The 21,502-nt window shown below is 40.0% G+C and overlaps 1 protein-coding gene across 2 annotated transcripts in view; it reads right to left on the bottom strand.

The window, feature by feature from the left end:
• eng (endoglin) overlaps nt 1–21,502 on the bottom strand; it is a 60,021-nt gene that overhangs the window by 29,103 nt on the left and 9,416 nt on the right. For both annotated transcript variants that reach the window (XM_010877995.5, XM_010877996.5), the window contains exons 3-4: nt 10,849–10,997; nt 5,221–5,340 (exon numbers count right to left, since the gene is read on the bottom strand). In XM_010877995.5, the coding sequence (XP_010876297.2) occupies nt 5,221–5,340; nt 10,849–10,997 (269 nt within the window). The remainder of the gene's footprint in view (nt 1–5,220; nt 5,341–10,848; nt 10,998–21,502) is intronic.

Below are 21,502 nucleotides of genomic sequence, written 5' to 3'. Positions count from 1 at the left end.
AAACAACAATATTGGGGGGTACACTTTAACCCGTTTCTAATATTGGTGGGGACATGTCCCCCCCGGCTCCTACTCCCTTGTGGTGAGCCAAATTAATTTATTTTGAAGCAAAGACAAAACACAAAGCACTGTGATATTTTTTTTGCAAAACACAGGTTTCAAAAGTATTGGGACCCCTACGATCAGTGTTTTGTGAAGCATCCCCTGGAGAGGATATCAGCACTGACCTTTGTACTGTAAAGTCTGACAAGGTCTGACACTTTTGGAAGGATCTTGGACAACTCCTCCATGCAGCAGATATCGAAATCATGGATAGTCTTAGGTTTGCGTTTGTGGATTGCCTTCTTCATTTAAGACTGTTGAAATAAATTCCAGAGACTGAGATGGCAATTGCAAAACAGGGATTTTGTGGTCCTGCAACTATTTATGTGTTAATTGTAATGTATGTTTGGGGTCATTGTCTTATTGAAAGGGCCATCTTTGGCCTAGGCTCAATTCCCTTACAGAGGCAACACAGCTTTGGGCTAAATGGCCTGAAATTCCTTATGGCATTGATATTAACAATGCTATAAGGAATTAGCAATGCCCTGGACCACTACCGTAATTTCCCGTTCATAAACCATGGTTTATACACAGATTTTGAAAACATTTCAAAAGCGGTTAATACATGGGTGCGGCTAATACACAAGATTAACTTTTTAAAACCGTTTCCACCAGCGAACCTTTTCACAGGTGATTGTTAGACGACTCAGAACTTCATGTAACAAATATGATACAATTGGTGTTACAGGGTTTTCTTTTATTGTTCAACAAATTAATTTGGGTAGCGCCCTATGTCCGATGTTTAATATTAATGTACAATGTATGTAAGAGACCTAATTCTCCGGCCAAATGCTGTTTATATATGGGTGCGGTTAATACTCTGTGTGGGTTATAAACGGGAAATTATGGTTGTAGAAAAACAGAGCAAAGCATCAATGATGCACCATCATATTTTACTTTGGGTATGAGGTTCTTTTCCTTGTAATCAGTCCCCTTTTATCACCAAACATGCAATGGCAAGTTTTGTTTCATCTGACCATAACACACGATTCCAACTGTAGTTCCCCTAATGCTCCACAAAGTTCAGTCACTCTAATGTAAGTGGGTTAGGCTCAATATGCACAGGAATTCTTCTATGAACTCTTCTAGGAATTTGTAACTGCTCTAGACTTCTGAAACTTGTTTTATTGCCCTGACCATGATTAGTGAAATGTGTTATTGTTTATTTATCTTTTTACATCCTTTACCTGATCTTTGTAGGTCAACAACCACTTGTCTCCTTTCAACATTGGTTTTACCCATGGTGATGGTTGACAAAAGGATTTTACATACATGCAAACTTATTTTTATTCCACAGGGAAACAGGAAAAGTTGAAAGCATCAATAATACAGTTCCTGTTGACTGAGACCAAATAAAAATAATAGAATTCCATTACAGACAAGCCTGTTTGGTATCATTTTTGGTGCCAATATTTTGAAACCTATGTTTTGCAGAAAAAATCTTAGTAATCAATACAATTATTATGTTGAAATAAAAGTATATGGCTCTCCCTTATCTTTGAGTCCCAAGTATGACTCAGTGTTAGTGTTGTTTATTTTTTCGTTCACTTTTGCAAAATTTCGTGACAGGAGCCAACATTTCTTGAGTTGACTGTATGTGTGGGTGCAACTTGTGCTTGTGCTGGTCACAGCTGGATAGAACACTGAGAACGTACCCAGCATATCTGTCTTTTGACGCACTTCCTTAGACACAAACCAGATGCTGTTTTCTTCCATTAAAATGGTAATGCTCCCCAGTGATCCACTACACTATGCCTATCTTTGCATCCCACACAAACATCCCCTCTTTATCTACAATATAACCCCTCTCTGCAGGACATGATAGGCTATCCTACTAGCAGAAACTGCTGACAGTGTTGTAAACATGGAATCGTCCTGTTTCTCATGGAAAATTATTGAGAACTTGTCACCACATTAGTAGGGCAATTGAATATTATTTATTTCATCCCTTGTGTGCAAAACAGAGATCAAGAAAAATATCCTTGGGCTGTGGACTTAGTCTGAACTATAAACTAAGCTTGATAATATTTTTTATTGAAATAAAAAGCAAGAGTTATATTTTTTAAGCTTGGATGCTTAGAAAGCGATGTTTGAGTCCTTGGCAGGGATCCCAAATTAATAACATTATCATTTCCTCTAAAACCACCAAACATAACATTACACTTAATCATTTACTCTCAAACTCCAAAAAATATATCATACCGAACCATTTATTCTACAACTCCTAAAACAAACATCACACTTAATCATTTACTCTCAAACTCCAAAGAAAATATCATATCGAACCATTTATTCTACAACTCCTAAATCAAACATCACACTTAATCATTTACTCTCAAACTCCAAAACAAATATCATACTGAACCATTTATTCTATAACTCCTAAAACAAACATCACACTTAATCATTTACTCTCAAACTCAAACATTATACTGAATCATTGACTTTCAAAATCCCAAATAAAACATCATACTAAATCATTCTTAGTGATGTACCTTTTCCCTTCTTCATTTCCAGATTTCTACTGACAAGACAAAACTTGTAGGACTGCAACTAACGGCATTATTGATAAAAAATTAATCTGTCTCTTCCAATTTTTTATTAATCTGTTACTCAGGGGGGAAAAAGGGTACATTTTTATTTATCCAGAATTCCACAGTGTGTTAATCAATCCATACAATACAGAGACTAAGAGAGGAATGGGGAATAGAAAAACATTGCTGAGAATCTGATATAGTGCAGCTTTAACAGTATCTTATATATTGCCTGAAGTACATGAACAACAAATTATTGGAAACGGAGACTGAAATTTGCTTGATTGTAAATTAGCTGTTAATATATGTCAGATATAAAATTAATGAAGCAACTAAAAAAGTTCCAAAAAAGCCAGATTGTATTGGGACTCCCATCTCATGGGAGACATTGGGTCTAATGATTGCTCTACATGGTCGTATAACAGCCAGAGAATATGAGGTCATTTTACAGGACCAGGTGAAACTTATGTTGTTTACTCTGTTCCAATATTCCAGGTTGACAATGCCCCCCATACACACTGCTAAAGAAATTCAAGAGTGGTTTTATGAACCTCAGGATGATGAAAAAAGCCTTCCATGGCCTTCCTAATCACCAAATCTGAACATCATTGAACTTTTATGGGAAGTTCTGAAGAACAGATTTTGAAGTAGATTTCCACCTCCTTCATCCCTCAAGGAACTGGAGGGCTTTACTTCTTGAAGAAAGGATTCGTGTGGCAGCATTCCAAGAAGGATTGGAGCTGTTCTGAAGGCCAAGGGTGGCCATATGCCTTATTAGGTCCTTGATATTAATATACTGTTAGGTGTTTGCATTATTTTGTCCACTCCCTGTAGGATTTTCAAATTCTGACCCTCATAGCCTGATCCATCAGCTACACAGGGAATGATTAGCAATAGCATGTGCAGCTCAACTGTAAACAAATTTAATTTGCACAAGCAGCCTCAGTTTGGAAGTGCTAACGTTAATTTCCAAATTAACCATCCATTCAGGATGAAAGATTTCTCACTTCAAAACACAACTCACGCTATGAGTCACAAACGCTCTGAAAAACATATTGTGCTGAGCGCTCTTCAACAAATGTCATTATCAATGATATCGATTAGTTGTTGGGTCTTCTGAAGGGGTTATTTTGTTCCAAAAACCAATGATATGTTGAACAACACAATACTGATGTTAATGTATCCATTGTTACATTATTACCATTATGTTAGCTGATTCTGACCGCTCCCTAGTCCAACACTCTATAACATAACACTTTTTTTATTATGTGTACCCAACATAATTCACAGGGCCTTGGGATTGTCAAGCTAAACAAATAAGGGTGATTGCTTCTCCAAACTGGCTTGGGGGGTTGTACAGCTGTGGACTGGTTCTTTGTCTAACAGCTGGTATGGAGGGCCCATCTGGGCCTGCAGAAATGCATTTCTCCCCTGGTTAACTATGGAAGTAGGGAGGCATGGCAGTGAGGCTCTATCCCCTGATGATACCCACCCTCCCTCTCTGTCTATAAACACTGGAACTGAATGCAGCAGCTCAGCTGGCAAGAACAGGAGAGGTGCCAGACTAGACTCCCAGCTCTCACCATGCACCCATTAGCCAGCTATCACTTTCATTGCATTCATACCTACTAAGTGTCCTTCTACTAAAGGTCCTGCTATTTGCCATAGCCTATAATATGTTGGAGTTTGCATCAGCTTTCCTCCAGTTAGGATATTACTTCAAGAGTAATCATTTGGATAGAAAGTATTGAGTTATCTTCACACATTGACATAATTTCTCTCTTAAAAATAACAGGTACAATACCCAAATACACAAATATGTGGCAAAATAAAAACACTTCAAGAGAAATATGGATGAATGTCAACAATTTGTCGAAGTTCATAAATGGCTTATAGTACTTGTTGGACTGTCTCTCTGTGCACACAGCTCATTCACTCTGGGAGAGCTGGGTCGAGTTAGAACGAGTGCAGTGTCAGAGGGTTTCATTGCTCTCCCGCCGCTAATATGATTTGAACAGTTTTTACATGGAAAAAGATTCTGTCACAGCAAAAACATTGCCGAACCCAAATTGATTGTGGTACATGCCATTTACATTTCTTTTGTGATAAATAACCTTCGCAGGTTTTAAAGTTGACATTTTCTATCATCTACTCCATAGACAGCTCACTGAATAAAGCTGATTCTGATTCTAGCTTACTGCACAAGCCAACAAGCTGTCTTTAGAAAATATGTCTTTGGAGGAGAAAATATAATTATAAACATGCAATTGACATTTTCTCTAAGAAGTATATGGTTATGTGCCACAATCGATTGAGGATCCCTAATGTTGTAGTTCGCTGTGACAGAACATTGGTTTTTCACGCAGATAATTGTTATTTCACAAAGTCCAGTGGAATCGCATTAGTAGGGGGAGAGCAATATAACCAGATGGTGCTGCACTCGTGCTAACTCGACCCTGCTCTCCCTGAGAGAGTTGTGTGCATAGAGAGTGAGTCCAACAATTACTTCAAGCGATTTATGAACTCCAACAAATTGTAAATACTTGTCGTAATTCCTGTATAAATGAGGAGAATTGGTACTTACATAAACGCTGACATCATTGTTGACTTGGAGCGCACAGAAAAGAGTCATATTTGAGTCTGTGGTGATGATCAGGTGCATTGGCCTGGCAGTGGACATGTTTATTTCAAACATGCTACTAGCCTAGAGAAAATGACGAAAGAAACAAGGTAAACACCAGGGAAACATTGTTGATGACTACTGCAAAACAAGCTGCTGTTTAAGACAAACAAGTATGTCATGGCTCCTTTTTGCGAGAGTTCAAATATTCATCACCGCATTAACAAAGGCAGTACATTTAACATAACACCATCCAAGATATGTACAGTACTGTGCATACAGTAGAGCATAAACAACACATATTACTGGCAGGGGCAGTGGTGATAGCATTCATTTTCACACAATCAAGCAATTGTCCTCTGGGATATTATTTTTTTAATAGAGTTAGATCTACGATAGGAATCTGTGATCCTTTGGCAACCATAAAGGCCTTTCATAAGGGGTCACTCTCTAGGCTTTCTATAAGAGGCCACTCTATAGTCCTTCTCTATGGGGTCACCCTATAGGCCAGGGGTATTCAACTCTGGACCTCAAACCAAGTTCCATTCCAATGTTTCTTTGCAACTTTCTGATCGAGGTCTAATTAAGACCTAGGATACCAGGTGGGTGTAATTAATGGTGAGATAGAACAGAAAACAAGCAGGCTCCAGACCACGTAGGGTAAGAGTTGAATACCTCAGCTATAGGCTTATACAACAAGATTATAAAAGAATGCAACGACAGCCACACATCAATCATCCTGTCCCCACAATAAGCCACATAATTATTGAAAAGAACCATCCGGCTCATTCCTATTTCTAACCTAATGTGAAGTTCATCCAAACATATTTCATCTGTAGTCTAATAGACTGATTGCTTGTCTGAGTCACTGAAGGAGGAATACAGCACATACTCGTCACATGACACTAAGTTTAGGACAATATGATGAAAATGGTTGTTTTACTGACACATTCTATTGTGTTGAATGAAAAATAATAATAATAATATGTTACAAACAAATCCAGTTTTAACTATGTCGCTTATCTTTTGTTCCACCTAACTCCTAGGAAAACTGTGGATGGAAACATGGTTACTGTTACCATGTTTTTCTGACTAGTTCATACTGCATATACACACACCAACACACACAAAACCTGGTTCCCAATCTCTTCCCCTCAATGAACTCCACACCCCCAAGCTGAAAAATCGACTTCTCCTTCAACAGTGTTATTACATTTCACCAAGTCAGCGCACAGTATCATTCAAAATACAATGACTCCACACTGCAATGTAATGATCCTGTGGTGGGGTAACACATGGCATTCGAGAAACACAAATTTAATCAAACACCTTCATTTCTTTTGAAGGGACTGGCCTTGGGATTGGATTGTTGCCTGACAGCTCAACACAAGGGTTTATATTGTGTTCTGTCTCTACCACAGAGAAACTAACTGAGAGAAGCCCATTTCTGTTCCCTTCCAGAGGCATCACATCAGCACAATACGTATAAAAAATACCAGGAGAGCCAGGATGCTACATTAAGTATCGCTTTTTCTTCACTTCTTTAATACCCACAGAGAGTGGTACAATTGGTCAGCACTGTCCGGATTTAGGGCTTAATAACTGAATATGTTTCTCTTGCCTTATCGTGTTCTAATGACTGCTCAATTTAGATGCAAAGGGCAGAGAGTATCATGCAAGATATATGCAAGTTAAATTGCTTATAATCCACCCAGATTACAAGCAATGGGAAGGTAGCTACTCTGAAGTAGTGTGTAATGTAGTCATGACATATTCATCCAAGCGTTAGAAAAACATTAGCAGAACATTCAGATTGTGATTTACAAGTAGTCTTTAGCAGAGGGACAGGCTACAGTAGAACCAGTCTAACAATACAGTTAAACCAGCACAACACTAGCAACATTGATGAACCCAGCCCAATCCAAACCCAGTTTCTGCTGTGAGGCTTGATTAATCTTAATGAGGTGAGGAGAGAAGCTTATGGTACAACTAGGACTTGAGGTGAGGTGGCTTAGTCATATCCACTCTACTAATCTCTTTACCCCAATCCACTGACAGTCAACATGTCCACCTGGCCAGCCCCCCTGCAGCTAGCTTACAGGTCTGACAGAAAGGACATGACATGCATGGATGCCCTTCCGTACAGTTTCTTCTACAGCTCTCCTGGAGGAGATTAGACAGCCACTACCTGAGTGGCAGAGGCCCTGACCCATGCTTAGCTCGAAAAGTGTAGTTTCCCTTGACCACTACCAGACTCAGAAAAATGGTAGCCAGATGCGCAGTTACAGAATAATTTAGTTCACAATTCACACCACAATGGACAACAGGTGAACTTAAACTTAAGGTAAGTCAAATGTTCTTGTCATATTGCCCTGGCCCCAGTTTCCCAAGTTCATCATTAAAACCACAGGGTATTTAGGATTCGGCCATTTGGCTCCAGGTAAGACAAGTATGCATTGTAAGCTTTTAAAATGTAAGAAAAAAGGGATATTATGTTTAAAATGCCAACCATAAATGAAATGCTACTTATTTGCTTTTTATATCAGTACAGAGGTAGTGCACGTGTGTACTATACTGTTGAGTTGTCAAAAAAAATGGAAAGACAATACTTCAAAAAATTGTTCTTAAGAGAAGAATTTGGGTAATTAACCAATATTATTTACAAAGGCAGAAAAAAAATGTTTTGGAGCTAGATTCTCTTGGCTGCTGGCCTTGTTTCTCTGTGCGGAGACAATTTTAACTCCACTGTGTGAGCAAGCAGTGGAATACATTGTTTTTCTGTTTGTCTCTCCTCTATCTTATTAAATTGATCACCTGCTGCCTGCTGCTGAGAGCATGTGTTCTGAGAGGGCCACGCTGGGCTAAGGCAATGTTCCAACGTGAAAAAGGGGGACCCCTGATGTTTGGAACTGGTCGGATGAGAACCCTAGTGTACTGTCTGAAGCCTACCACAGGGCTAATACACATGCGCCACGTTAAACCCATAAACACACCTGAAGAAAACAAACAAAAAGGCAGACAACAAACCATGATAACTGCTGTCAACAGGACATTAGGACCACCAGGTAGCGCTTGTGGCAAATTGTAACAAATGCAACTGTGGACATGCATTCACACATAAAATAAGGATCTTAACTCTCTACGGCTTAATTGACCAAACTGATTAAATGTTTTATCAGTCTTATTCACAGAACACACCTTCAAAGACAAACTTTTGCCCAGTGAGTCTCCCAAATTAATTTCCCACTAAAACATTTAAGAGAGGTGAGAAGTCAAGAAAACAAAGAGTATACATATGCAACAGCTGTTGCTCTGTGTAGAAGTTGTCCTATCCTGACAGAGATTAAAACGCCATGCAAGGAGAAATTTGGGAAACATTCTGTTGGTCCCCATGAGAAAACAGGCTATTTTCGGCTTAGGAGTTAGGTTTAAGGTAAACGTATCCAATTGGGGTCATACAGTGAAAGTTTGCAAAGACATCCTATTTTCATTCAATAAGTACGACACAGTATATAGTAAATGTGGGACTAATTTCCCCCATTTTCTGACAGTATACATATCTAGGAAAAGTTTCTGAACTTATTTCACAATTGACTCAGTTTGAGTGTCTGTGACTAATATATGAGTCAACAAGATTCATTTTCAAAGAACTGTCCTGCCTTCTTCTATCCCTTACTCTATTAGTTAAAACAATGCACATTGCCGTCCCTGGTTGCTCGCCCTAGCTATTTTTGTTCCTGTGCTTTCAAGATACAATTGTTTTCCTCCTCAGATTTTTTTTCTTCTTGAGAGCCTCTTTTTCGAAAGCTTTTGCTGGTGCATAACAGCTTCCTGTTATTCTTTGGCCCTCTCCTCTAACCTGAGCCGGCTCCGACAATCCCGTCTCGGCTGTGAGCCAATGCCTTCACATCCGTGTCAGAATGTGACATCAATGGGGTCTGGACATGCACCTCCCCCTTTCCCTGTCCAGCCTTCTCTAATTTCCATTCCCTTCGTCTCTCTCTGGCCTTTTGTCCCAATTCATCCCCAAAACCATACATATTTTTCCAGGCTGCCACACTTCCCAAATCAGCCCTCCCCTTTGACAAACACCTTTTTCCCCACCTCCTCTCCTTAGGGGAGTTAATATTCCATCATAGTTGTTTATAGTGCAGAGTGGAAAATGAGGAATGGTGAGGGTTGATTCTTGCCTAGGGTGAGGTAAGTTCAAGGTGAGGGTTTGTTCCAGGCAGGGGTGAGGTGAGTTCAGGAAGATGATGGTTAAGCGTGATGGTATTTGGTTAAGGAAGGAGTGATTTGTTTTTCTGTCTGTGTTGAGTACAGGCAGGTGGTTTACACTACAAAACACTAAATCAAACAACTAAAAATAGATATACTGTAGGTGAGGGAGAAGAAAGGGGCAGTTTTGCCTTCAGGCACAGACATAGACCTGCTTTGTGTCTGAGCATAAAGAAAACCTCAAAGCCTTCCCAACTTCACATTTTCAGCACCGCCTCAAAATGATGCAGCTAAGCGAATGATAAGGTTGTCTGTTATGATAAATTATTCCATGCTTTCCAAATGCAAACATTTGGCCTGTTATGGCACAAAACCCTTACGCGCAGATGCCACTTTAGGGAGAAAAAGGGCACAAACCTTATGCTGAGAGAGCAGAAATGTTCTTAGAGTGCACCTATTCACAACGACCGATGTGAATAGGTGCACCGATTTCAAGACTTTACTGGCTAACAATGCAGATTGGCTAAAGTATTATCCAGCCTTGCATTATTTATTAGCATGTTTTTTTTAATATAAGAATAAGTAATTGTCATTGAATTTGATAGTTGTTTTTTTTTTAAACGAATGAGTAAAGGACAGAACAGAATAGCACTGAAAAGCTCACTGAAATTTCAAACATAAAATCTTTTGAAATTACTTAAATAAATGTATGTATAAAAAAACAAATATGCAAAGTATATTTTCTATAACATTTTAGACTTTTTTTGGGACATGAACAAATCATGTGCTGGTTTCACCAACTGAAAGACTCAAAAGCACCAGCACCAACGGTGGAAACTGAAGCCCCGGTATACTATTCTACATGAATCTGTGCATGGTTTTGTGTGTGTGGTTTTGTGTGTGTTTCAGAATTGAAGAAAGAGAGGAATAAATCACTGATAATGTAGACGTAATGTTGTATTTCTTTGATACTAAGAACGAATATTTGGTCCGTTTCCGACTGGTAGTGTCCCTATTTCTGGATTTCAGTCACATAGCAAAGCTAGCTAACCCAATGCACTAATGCTCATCTGGCATCAATCACATGAGTAAGACAGCCTAGTGCGTAAATGCTCATCTGGTATTAATCTCGCACAGACACTCAAGAAAACCATTTTGAAATGTCCCCCCCAGGCCAAACATTCCAGCTATATGAAACAGGCTGGCCTCTATATGGACAGATATTATTTCACAAAATAATTTTGAAAAAATGCAATCATACATGTATTCAGCACACTGGAATCTATGGACTCAAGTTATTATATGCTTCATATTCTAAGTAAAGACTTTCACAGAAGTATAAAACAGACAAACATAAACAGTAGATTGCCTTACCTCGAGACTGAAGTTCAGGCTGAGGATGTGCACCTCTTTGTTGTCCTGAGTGGTGAAGTTGGCCCAGCATCCACTAGGCATCTCTCTCACACTGATCCAAGCATTCTGGTTGTCTTTGACCGCCTCTGGCACACAGGTCTGCTGGGATGCTGGGGAAGAGACATGGCAAAATGTGGTGAAGAAGAGTTGACTAGTTAAAATAACATTCGCAGTTACAGACTGGAAAGCTGTCAGCGCTAAAAACCTTGAACACATAGCTCTTGCCAAATTCAGTATGAATACACGTGAAATGCATTATTCGCTAATTTCAGCATCCCATACAACAGGAAAGGCGCAATAATGAGATGAACCCAAAACAACACATGAAATGAGAATAATATTTTTTTTTTGCACATTAGGCCACAATAGAAAGGCAGAGCATCAGAATAATGCATGATCTGAATCACGCTGAATCATCACATGGAATCACCCTCTGGTTACAGCCCAGCCTATGTATGTCAGTCAAAGGATTGCATGGTGGGTAATTTGGAAGCAGTGCTGCTGTGTGTTCAGCAGACAGGTGATACTAAATGTGTAGGAGGTGCTGGCAGCCAAACACTTGGGCATCCTCATGGCCACATAGGCGATATTAAATTAGGTTCGCTCTTCTACTCCCTACTGTCCTTCGGTCCTTGACTTCCGTCACACCGCAGGACGTTTCCTCCCAAACCTCTAACTCCCTGTTACACAGACACAAGGGAACAATGATTTACTGCATGTGAGCCTTTGTGCAGTTCTGTGTCTGAGGGCTGAAGAATAATGAGTGTCTGGTTAGGGTTACAGAGTTTTGTGTGTACCTGCGTGTGTGTATGGGTGTTTGTACTTTGTGTATAATTTGTGTACACGCAAAATGAGGCCTCGTGATCAGTGGGATTTGAAAAACTGGTATAATGTGGAGAACTCAGAGGGAACCGTTGAAATAATGCATTTGTTTTATCTGTTCCTTTTATTTTTTCCTTTTTAGTCCCCTCAGGGAGTATCATGTTGGTGCTCAATAAATATTCCCCATCAGTAAACTGCCTGTTTCCTCAGGAAGAGCTGGATCAGGTGTTGCTTCCTACCCAATCAGCAGTCAGTGCAGGAACCAAGTCCCATCCAGCCCAGTGAGGAATGGGAGATCTGTTTCAGGGCTTTAACTACAACATGTGAGGACATTGGGTGACAGGCATCAAAGTTGCGGTACGCTTAGATCCCGATAGGCTGTTCTGGGGACTGGGCCAGGCACTGATGCTCACCAGCTCAGACAGTCTGTCTCCTGACTATGTAGGATGCAACTCAGATATGATCATAAGACCGATACAGACAGCACTGCTCTGAGTCTCTCCCCCAATCAGTAGACAAGCATCTAAACGGGGTATGACATTACTACTGACACCAATCAGGGCTGATATTATTGAGTGCAGAGAACCATGCTCAATTAGAAAATGTATCAGGCTTCTCAGCTTGTTGTGTGCTGATTGATCTTTGAACTCCTCTGATGGAAAATGTTAAATTGTGATGAGTAGGTGATAAAGACCAATCCACTTGATAGAGATATAATTTGTCTGACTCAAAGTTGCAGACATAAATTCTGTAATTTACACTTGTATAATGGTTTATTCTTAAAATGTATCATTAGCTATCTAAATTGTTATGAATACCTCTGAGACAGTCATTGCTCCACAGTTCCAGGTTCTGTTCATATTGTTTATGGGAGCCCTGTGCAGTAAGGAGTGAGAGGAGATCGGGGGGGATGAAAAGGAAACGGCCACATTCGTGAAGGCAACAGGAAATGTCCTGTTTAGACGGCTGGTATGATGATGACGGAGAACAGCACTGTCGTCACCAGATGGGGAAGGATGGAGGGATGGAGGGATGGACAGAGGGAGGAATGGATGGATGGGGAGGAGAGAAAGCTCATGGGTAAAGCCAAGCCAATGCCCACCAAACAAAGCACTCATCTTTCCAGCCTCTGATCTTTTAAATAATACCAGGTAATTTATTTCCTCACAGTTCAGTGAGCGAGATTCTCCCTTTCTTTTCTCACCATCCCTCTTCCCAGGCTTTCCCGAAGAACTGGCTTCCTGTTATTCTGCCTCTGTGCGTTAATGTCCACTCAACAGCAAAATTACCTCCCATTAAGAAACAACGTCTCTTTCGACTATGACAGAGTCAACAGCCTGTGACTGTGCCAGCTGGGGGGCTGACACACACACGCAACACAGATACTCACATTATCCTATTTACTGGTCACTAAGGATATAAACCAAAGTGACTGACCCCTCATCCTGACCTGGAAATGCCAACAGTCTCACTAAGCTGTTTGCTGGTAAATGAGCTATAGAGAACTTCCATTCCTCCTCTGTGTTTATCTATTTTTATCAGCAATGCCTTCAATTTTATTTTCCACAAAGTTGGTAAATCCCATTTAGATGTGTGTTTAGATGCGAGAAGGGGTCAGCGGGGTTTCAAAGGAATGCATCATCTTGGTTTTAGACGCCAGAGGATACACAGGAAATGTATGATATGATATAGGGTGATTCACAGTTTGACAAGAGGGGAGCGGGTGTGAAGGAAATGATAATGAGCTGCATGCTTCAGACTGTCAATTGGGTTTATCTGAGTACTAAGGTCCTTGGCTTGAATCACATTTGGCCATCTTGATGAATGTGCCTTTCATACCTCTCTTACTCCTTACTGTTTTTTCTGTCTGTGTCTGTCTCTGAACTCTGCCTTTTTGTATAATTGTTCTGGTCAACTGCCAGATCGGATGCTGTGCGAAATAAAATGGCCAAGCAGGCATGTCTCCTGTTTAATGCAGGGAGGACCACGATGGGAGGTGCGGGGTGTCTGAGATAGAAAGGGTGGATTTCTCAATGCTGTAAATAATACACAGTCTGCTGGTACATTATAAATCAACCTTCTGTCCCTGTGTGTGTCTTTCTGTATTTTTAATCTTGAACAATGTTTTATCATTAGCAATCATATAATATTATTACTATAATTTCAGTGTGCCTAACTCTTTACATTTGCAGCATCCTTTTCAACATCAGAGGAAATACTGGGTGATTTGAATTCTGCCTTCATGAAGGACTTTATGAAGGGTTTCTGTGTTAATCTTAATTTAGCCAGCTGATTACCAAGCCTACTTGAACAAGCTTATTAATTGTATGCTGATAAATATACCACGAAGATATGCTGCCAGTGAGTACATTTTTTCTAGATATTAGTGACCATTGTCCAATTGGTTGTGTCAGAGATTCCCGGGTTTACTTGTATATGCAGCACTATTTATTGCTGGCTCAGTGGCCCATATTTTAAATCTAACTATAATATCTGGAGTTATTCCAAAAGTACGTAAAGCTGCTTATGTTCCACCATTCCATTAGGGCAGGGACTCTAGTAACCTTGACAATTATCGCCCCAAAATGATCTTGTCCATTAAAAAATCTAGAATTATTGGTAAATATACAGCTATGCTATTTTCTAAAGGAACATTTCATTTTGAATATACATCAGTCAGGGTTTAGGCCAGGGCACATCACTGTGACTTCAACCACAAGGATTGTAAATGATATTGCCAGCCCTCAATGAAAAGCTCAACTGGGCTGCCTTGTATATAGACCTCTCCCCTTTGAGATAGTCAATAATTCACTTTCAATTAACTAGTTCAGGTTATTCAGCCTAAATGTTGATGCCGGTTTATGGTTTCAGGATTATTTAGGTGATAGAAATCAGGTAAATGTGACTGAAGAGGCATAAAGGTGTGCCACAAAGCTCAATTTTGGGTCCTCTGTTATTCACTCTGTATCAAAATGACATTGCATTTTGTGAAAAAATCTGTAAAAAAAATATATATATTGCACTATACCTTCTATAAATTAGACCGTTGCCTACTGGGGATAGCTATAGGACTCATCATTGGACATTGCATGAAAAAAAAAGTATGGGCATCTTTGTATATGAGATGAATGTAACTCTCACTTTAGTTTATTTACAAGGCACATTTGCTGGAACTTTGAGCATATATATCACTGGCTAAATTAAGGCTAAGACAATTATTTATAGCATGAGAACACAGGATCAGTACTAGTAATTGATATGTCATGTACAGCTTCTTTAGGTAAAACTGATTTCTTGGAGTGCTTAGGTACATCATTTATTATGTGTGAACATCATATGTATTGTGAACAGGCTGTTATTTTAAAAACAACTTGTTCTTAATGGCTTGCCTGTTTAAATAAGACAAAGAAAACTCAAGGGATACTGTAGTTTATATTGAATAAATCCATCATGTAGCAACAAAAGAAATTCACCTAGCTGTCATAAAATTCCAGAAAGCAGAATGACTTACCACATGACTTTATCAGTCATGACTTCATCAGAGTATCAGTTCTTATTTGTGGGGTGAAAGGTTCATCGTCAGTATTCTGTGGGGTGGATCTCCCGACTCAGCATTTAAAGGTCCTTAAACCCTCACATAACCCTGACATTAAAGGTAATATATTCAAGAGAGACATGTAGCAACAAGCTACATCCTGGAAACCATGACTTCCTCTATTTTGTCTCTGTGCAGTCAAAAGATCAAACCACTATTCACTTTGACAGGGATATAAAGCACATAGGAAGCCCACAAATGAAGTCTTATGTTATACCACATTAACCGCTAATTAAGATATTTGCTATTCTCAATAACGACATGAGGAATTAAGTCTGGAGAGTGTACTTTCATATGACATTCAAAAGTCTTTGACTTGTAGCCCTCTAACAAGAAATACTACATATTGATGACAACTGCCATCATTTTAGTCTACCAGTAGTCTCTCAAAACCCCCACTACACTCTCTTTTCTGACAGAAAAAATATTAGAGGAAATTCTTGTTCTATTGTTTCTGAATGGTTATCTGTGCTGCATCTTTACTACACTTGGGAACACATTAACAAGTGGATTTAGTCAAGATGTCCTTTATTTGAACACCCTGAAAGTAAAAGACTTGTTTTCAAAGGTTTAAAAACATTGTCATTTTCATAAATTGTATTTCAGACTAGATTTTTGAAGTTTGTCATTTTCATAAAATGTATTTCAGACTTGATTTTTTGAAAAATAAAAAAATCCCCCTAAGAAAACATCCAGTGATTTAAATTCACTATTACTGCAAGATTATTTTCCAGCTGCAGAAAAAAACTCACTTGCCATCAGGTATATGAAAGTTACGAAACTAAAATCAGCTGTAGATGAGAGGTTTGGCTCAATATAATCTAAAGTAACTAACCACTGTACATTACTAGGTCAAGAACAGTTTTGATGATACAACACAATGATAACAAGTTACAACGTAGGTAAAACATATTACATAGCACAAGTCAAAGTAAAAAATATTTATTTCCTTGATTAATTTTGCTTTATATGTCAACCGGTTCCAATTATAGTGTCTGCAGCAGGAGAAATGTGAGGCTCAAGATCCATTTCAACACAGGTTAATAGTCTGGGGCTTCATTTTAAGTATTCCCCTTTAACTTCTTCCCTAACCCCACCTTATCTGGACATCTAGGGGAAACCTTGGCAAACACAGAGCAGCGTCAGGGGCTACTGCCTCCCTGAGGCGGAGTAAAATGTTTGTGTCTGGGGTCGGAGGAGCCATTATGGTGAATGGGTTGGTGGGGGGCGTTCGGTCAGGGCTGGGTGGTCAGAGGGGAGGGAGGGTCAGGCCTGCCTCAACATCTCTAGCTCCACACACCTATTGTCCTGGAGTTTCCGCAGCCGCGGACTGAGGCCTGACCATCCACAGGAAGGTAAACAAGGTCTTATCAGCACTCTGCAGAGGCCAGCAGTGTCCCCTGGCCTCTTACCCCTGCACTCCACAACACTGCATAGCACAGTGCTTTACATCCCCAGGCGAAAGAAATCCACAGTCTATGGAAAACTCCATGATTATGGCTGTCACTATTATTACGGTCTTACTACGTATTTGGTATTGAGGTGACAATGGTGCGTGTGTGTGGTTATTTGGGGATGGTATTTAGTATTGACTTTGAGGATGTGAAAGCTGGTCTGGAGACGGCTTGTCTTCATACCCAGTAGCTCTGTTTACACCTCTGGGAGCTGTTTCTCAGACGTCTCCTTGTATCGGCAGTAGACGCAATAACAAATCCAATGGTGCATTGAGGGCGATTGCTAATTAATTTGCTCACACACATTTTACATTTGACTGTCCTTTTGGGTACCTAAATGACTATATCCATTCCATAACCCTAAACAAAATTTCTAAACCTAACCTTTAAGCCAAAAATAGCCTTTTCCCCATCTGGAAGCAGCAAAAATATCTCCATGAGCTCTACTTCTTGTTCCACTATCCATCTGGAGATTTTTGGTCCCAACACATATAATAAAGAGTATACAGTCATTTGGGTTATTTAGGCAACGTTTTGACTATTTGGTCATTAGGATATTGGTCAACCAAGATTCTTATAGTCAAGCAGCAAACGTTTACAGTAATAATAAAAAATACTGTGTATTCTCTTGAGTCATTTGGGATTTTGAGTCATGTACTTTTAAAGCATCAGAGAACCTCAGTACATATTTCGTCAAGAGAACTGTCGGTTATCAATGTTTTGGGTTGTTTTTGGAGTCCTAACACACATACACATATATCTTAGGAGCTTTAGAAAAGTCTGTCAATTCATTTTCATTACCTGTCTCTGCTGCTAAGGAACTGACATCTTAAGTTGGATAAACTTTGAGTGCTCTTGTAACAACATTAACAGTTCTTTCCTTGAATGGAGCTGCAAGGAACTTGATAGTCAATATGGCAAATGTTGAATATATACATTGCCACATCTTGATGATATATATGATCTCTATATATGTCTATACAAAAAGTATTCCTGTTCAAAATCAAAATGTTCCTGCACCCTAAACTAACCCAAACTCCTAACCTTGAACCTAACCCCTAACCCTAATTCTAACTATATATCTGATCGTTACTTTGACATTCAATCTAACCGTAAGTCAAAAATAGCAGGCAAAACGTCCTTCCAAGGTTGAATTGTCTTCGATTGGTCCTCCCAAGTATAGTAATACAGGACACAGACACCCACACAAAGAAACATTTATCTGTTATATTTCAGGCGGCATCACTGAGAACAATGATTTTCTTTTGCTTTTTTGATTGCACCTTCCCTCAAACTGTCAAGGTGTTCCACAAACACTTCATTAGCTCTCAGTCTTTGGGTTGATCCCAGTATGAACAAATTAGTTTATTGCAAAACGACAAGACATTTTCAATTTGTGTTATAGAGAGAGTCTATTAATCTTCCAGGCGTTAATTAGCAAACGTGGCTTTTGGAGGGAAAGACTAATTTAGCGGTCGCTGTGCTAACTCCGTTCCGCCGAGCAGATGGAAGCGGCAGAGACACATTGCACACTGGGTGCTTCCAATCATTCAAGATTGATATCGCTTTGTGCAGCATATGTTTCTCATAGAACCAACAGACATTACCCCGTTTTTCTCCACTGATTTACTAGAAAATATTAATGAGCCCACTTTTGGTTGGTTGCATGAGAGACAGCATATCGATGAACGTTCTGATACTTTTTTGACACTTAAGAAGTGGAGAAAGTGGAGTTTGGAGTTCAGTGGAGTTTTGATGTTTTGCAGCGCTGAGTTGTGTCTACCCTTCTCTAAAAGTAATAAAATTGTCTGTGAAGGGAGTCACATAACTAAATGAAAATGCTGTCTTGTACTCCAAGGCCTTTAATTAATGACTATTTTAGATCACAATTTCTGCTTTTCATGCAATTAATAATGGAAGAAAGAAAGCACTGAAGGACCGTTTGGGCAGTAAGTGGGCTTTTCTTTTGTTCTGATATTGCTTGTCTTTTTTGGGGGGCATGCATTCACTCATGAAGAAAAAATATTCCTGTATGAATTAGCATTTTGCTTTAATAACATAATGTTCACCAATGTTCAAAGCTATCTATAAGGGTTCACTAACACATTCAGCCCTGCATATTCAGCTCTACTGTTAGGGTGAACTATTTAATTCTGAACACAATTCAATGTCGGCTTGTCAAGATTTGTAAGACAGATTACAGCAAACATAGAAAAAGCCTATGACACCTGTTATGGCTTCAAAGCATCAACTGTTCTATAATAATTTCATGCATTTTAGTAGCTTAGCTGACAACTCTTTGAACAAAGCACAAACCAACAAGAATTACCTAATAGTTTAAGAATTTGCATAGTGGAAAACAGAATAACTACCAAACAGTCAATCCAACCATAACTCTCTCTGGGATTTGGGAAAGATTCCAAAAACCGTCAACCAAGCACTTTCCCTGAGATTTAGAATTCTTAAAGTACTCTTTCAAGACTTCTGGGCAGACTGGCAGGAGATAAAGAGATAAGAGCTGCAAAACGTTATGCCTTATCTGTCCACAATGTGCAGACGCCGGCCGCTAGCCTAGGCACATGGTGGTCGCCATTCTGATGAGACTTTATCTTAGTGCCTGCTACTAATGAGCCGTTCAGGGCTCACGCCACTGCCAGGCCAACCGTCTGACCTGGGAGACCCAGACCTAACCAATTCCCAGAGATGGTTCACTAATGGTGGAGAGGACAAGCAGGCAAGGCAGAGGCCATACATTGGCGTAAACAAGTGGAAACTGAAAAACGAATACTGCATGTTTTAATTTATATGGTAATTTTTTGTTAAGAACTAAAATATATGTTAGTCAACAGACTGGTGTTTTGCATCATGACTCTTGTTCTGGAGGCTGCTTTGCCATAAATACTGAAATTGTTTGATTGCTTGCCTTGATGGTGAGAACATAATTACCATTTCAAACTTATGTTCTGAGAGGAAATTTGACAATACTTAGTGCTTGTCTCCATCCTTAAACCGTACCCAAACCAAAACTTCTACCCTAACCTTAACTGTTTTAGGTTTCAATTTTGTGTTGGGACGTGAGCTCTGCTTTCATCATTGAGTCAGCCAAAGACATCCTGTCTGTCGTTGAGTCAGAGCAGCCTCCAGAAGAACACTCATGCCAAAAAACTCCAACCTGCATAATAAATGCTACATTGGAATTGTATTTGATGGTTTCCTCGATAAAAGTGTGCTTATACAAATCATAGATTATGCATAGCCCATGTTATAGTAGCGTGAGATAGATGTGTTTTAAAGTGCTTTGATATACTGTTTGTCTTATCGCATGAGGGGAGCGCCTTGTTAACAACTTAAGAAAAACAACTCAGAAGCAGGAAAGAATCATTTGGTGCTCTAAAAAAATGTACATGACACTGCTTGCCTGCTTTACTCCAACGATAAAGTGAACAATCATATAATTCATCATCTACAAAAAGAAGTTATCCGGCTGCAAACATTATCATAACTCATCAAGTGCTTTCTCTCCCTTACAGAGAAAACAGGGAGAGAGATGAGAGCAGCATATACAATTGCTAGTCCAACTAAGCGCGGCTAGAGTCAAAGAGAGGAAAAGAGAGGCAGTCAGAAATGGATTGTTAATTGCAACAGTGAGATAGAAATCGGTTGGCAGGAGCGACAAGTGGTCGCGTCACGTCTGCCTGATCCTGCCACCCAGTCTGGCTTCTGTCTGCAGGGCTGGCACTGATGCAGTGTGGGAAGTGAGCTATTTAGACTCCCAATGCCATTTTTAACAGAGGCAGCAGAGTATTTTTTTCGTCAATTATTTATTTTCCTCTACAAGGTTCTACTAAGGAGCTTTCTGTCATGTCTCTCTATCCCTGTGCCCCCTATCTTTATCTTGCCAGAGTGCATTTTTCTCAGTAGCTCTTTAGTCCCTCCCCTCTTTTTGTCTCTTCCTTTCCTTCGCATCATCTCTGTCTCCCAGTGTCTATATCTCTCTGCTTATCCTTTAACATACTCTCTCTAAATCTCACTCTCCTTAACCTCTTTTTTTCTCAGGACCCTTTTCCTGATATGTTCTTCGACAGTTACACAATTCTTCCCCTCACCACCATCATAATCTCCAACACTCCCCTTTCCCAGCCACCAGCATGGCTTCCTGAGGATATGGGTCCCAGTGGCTCCCCTGCCTGCCGCTTTGCTACGCTCCCTTCCTTCATCTTCTTCTCCCTCAGGTCTGTCAGCTTTCCCCGAGGTCCCCTTTAAGCTCCCCCCTCTCCATCGGCTGCCTAATCGCTTTTGTACTTTTCCTTTAGTCTGTGGAGAGGGACCTGGCTAGACTGAAGTGTAGCGGGAGGCCCAGATTCGACAACTATCATGTCAGGTTTCAATAGGGAACTAACTGCAGCATGGAGCCGATAAAGTAACCACACCCAAGAAAAAAGAAGGAACTATATGGCAGACTCTTATAGAGTAACAGCAGGAGGCAAAAACAATCAATACAGCTTTAGAGGAGGAACCACTATGAGTTGCCAGTGCACCTACTGCAGCGAGCGCAAGAGTGAACAGAGCCCCAGCCCCAACATATTTCCATCAATAAAATTGACACAGTCCCCCACAGGGACACGTCCAAAGAGGAGCTGGCAGCATCCAGAGGACTGGAGCCCACCTACCATCTGGAGCCCAAAGAGACCAGCAACAGGCATTTAATCCAGTCGGACCCAGACACTCAACACAGATATCCCAC

This window comes from Esox lucius, chromosome 14, assembly GCF_011004845.1.
Source record: "Esox lucius isolate fEsoLuc1 chromosome 14, fEsoLuc1.pri, whole genome shotgun sequence".
Classification (NCBI taxonomy): domain Eukaryota; kingdom Metazoa; phylum Chordata; class Actinopteri; order Esociformes; family Esocidae; genus Esox; species Esox lucius.
The sequence above is the reverse complement of the archived record's forward strand: the minus strand, read 5'-3'. Positions and strand labels throughout refer to the sequence as shown.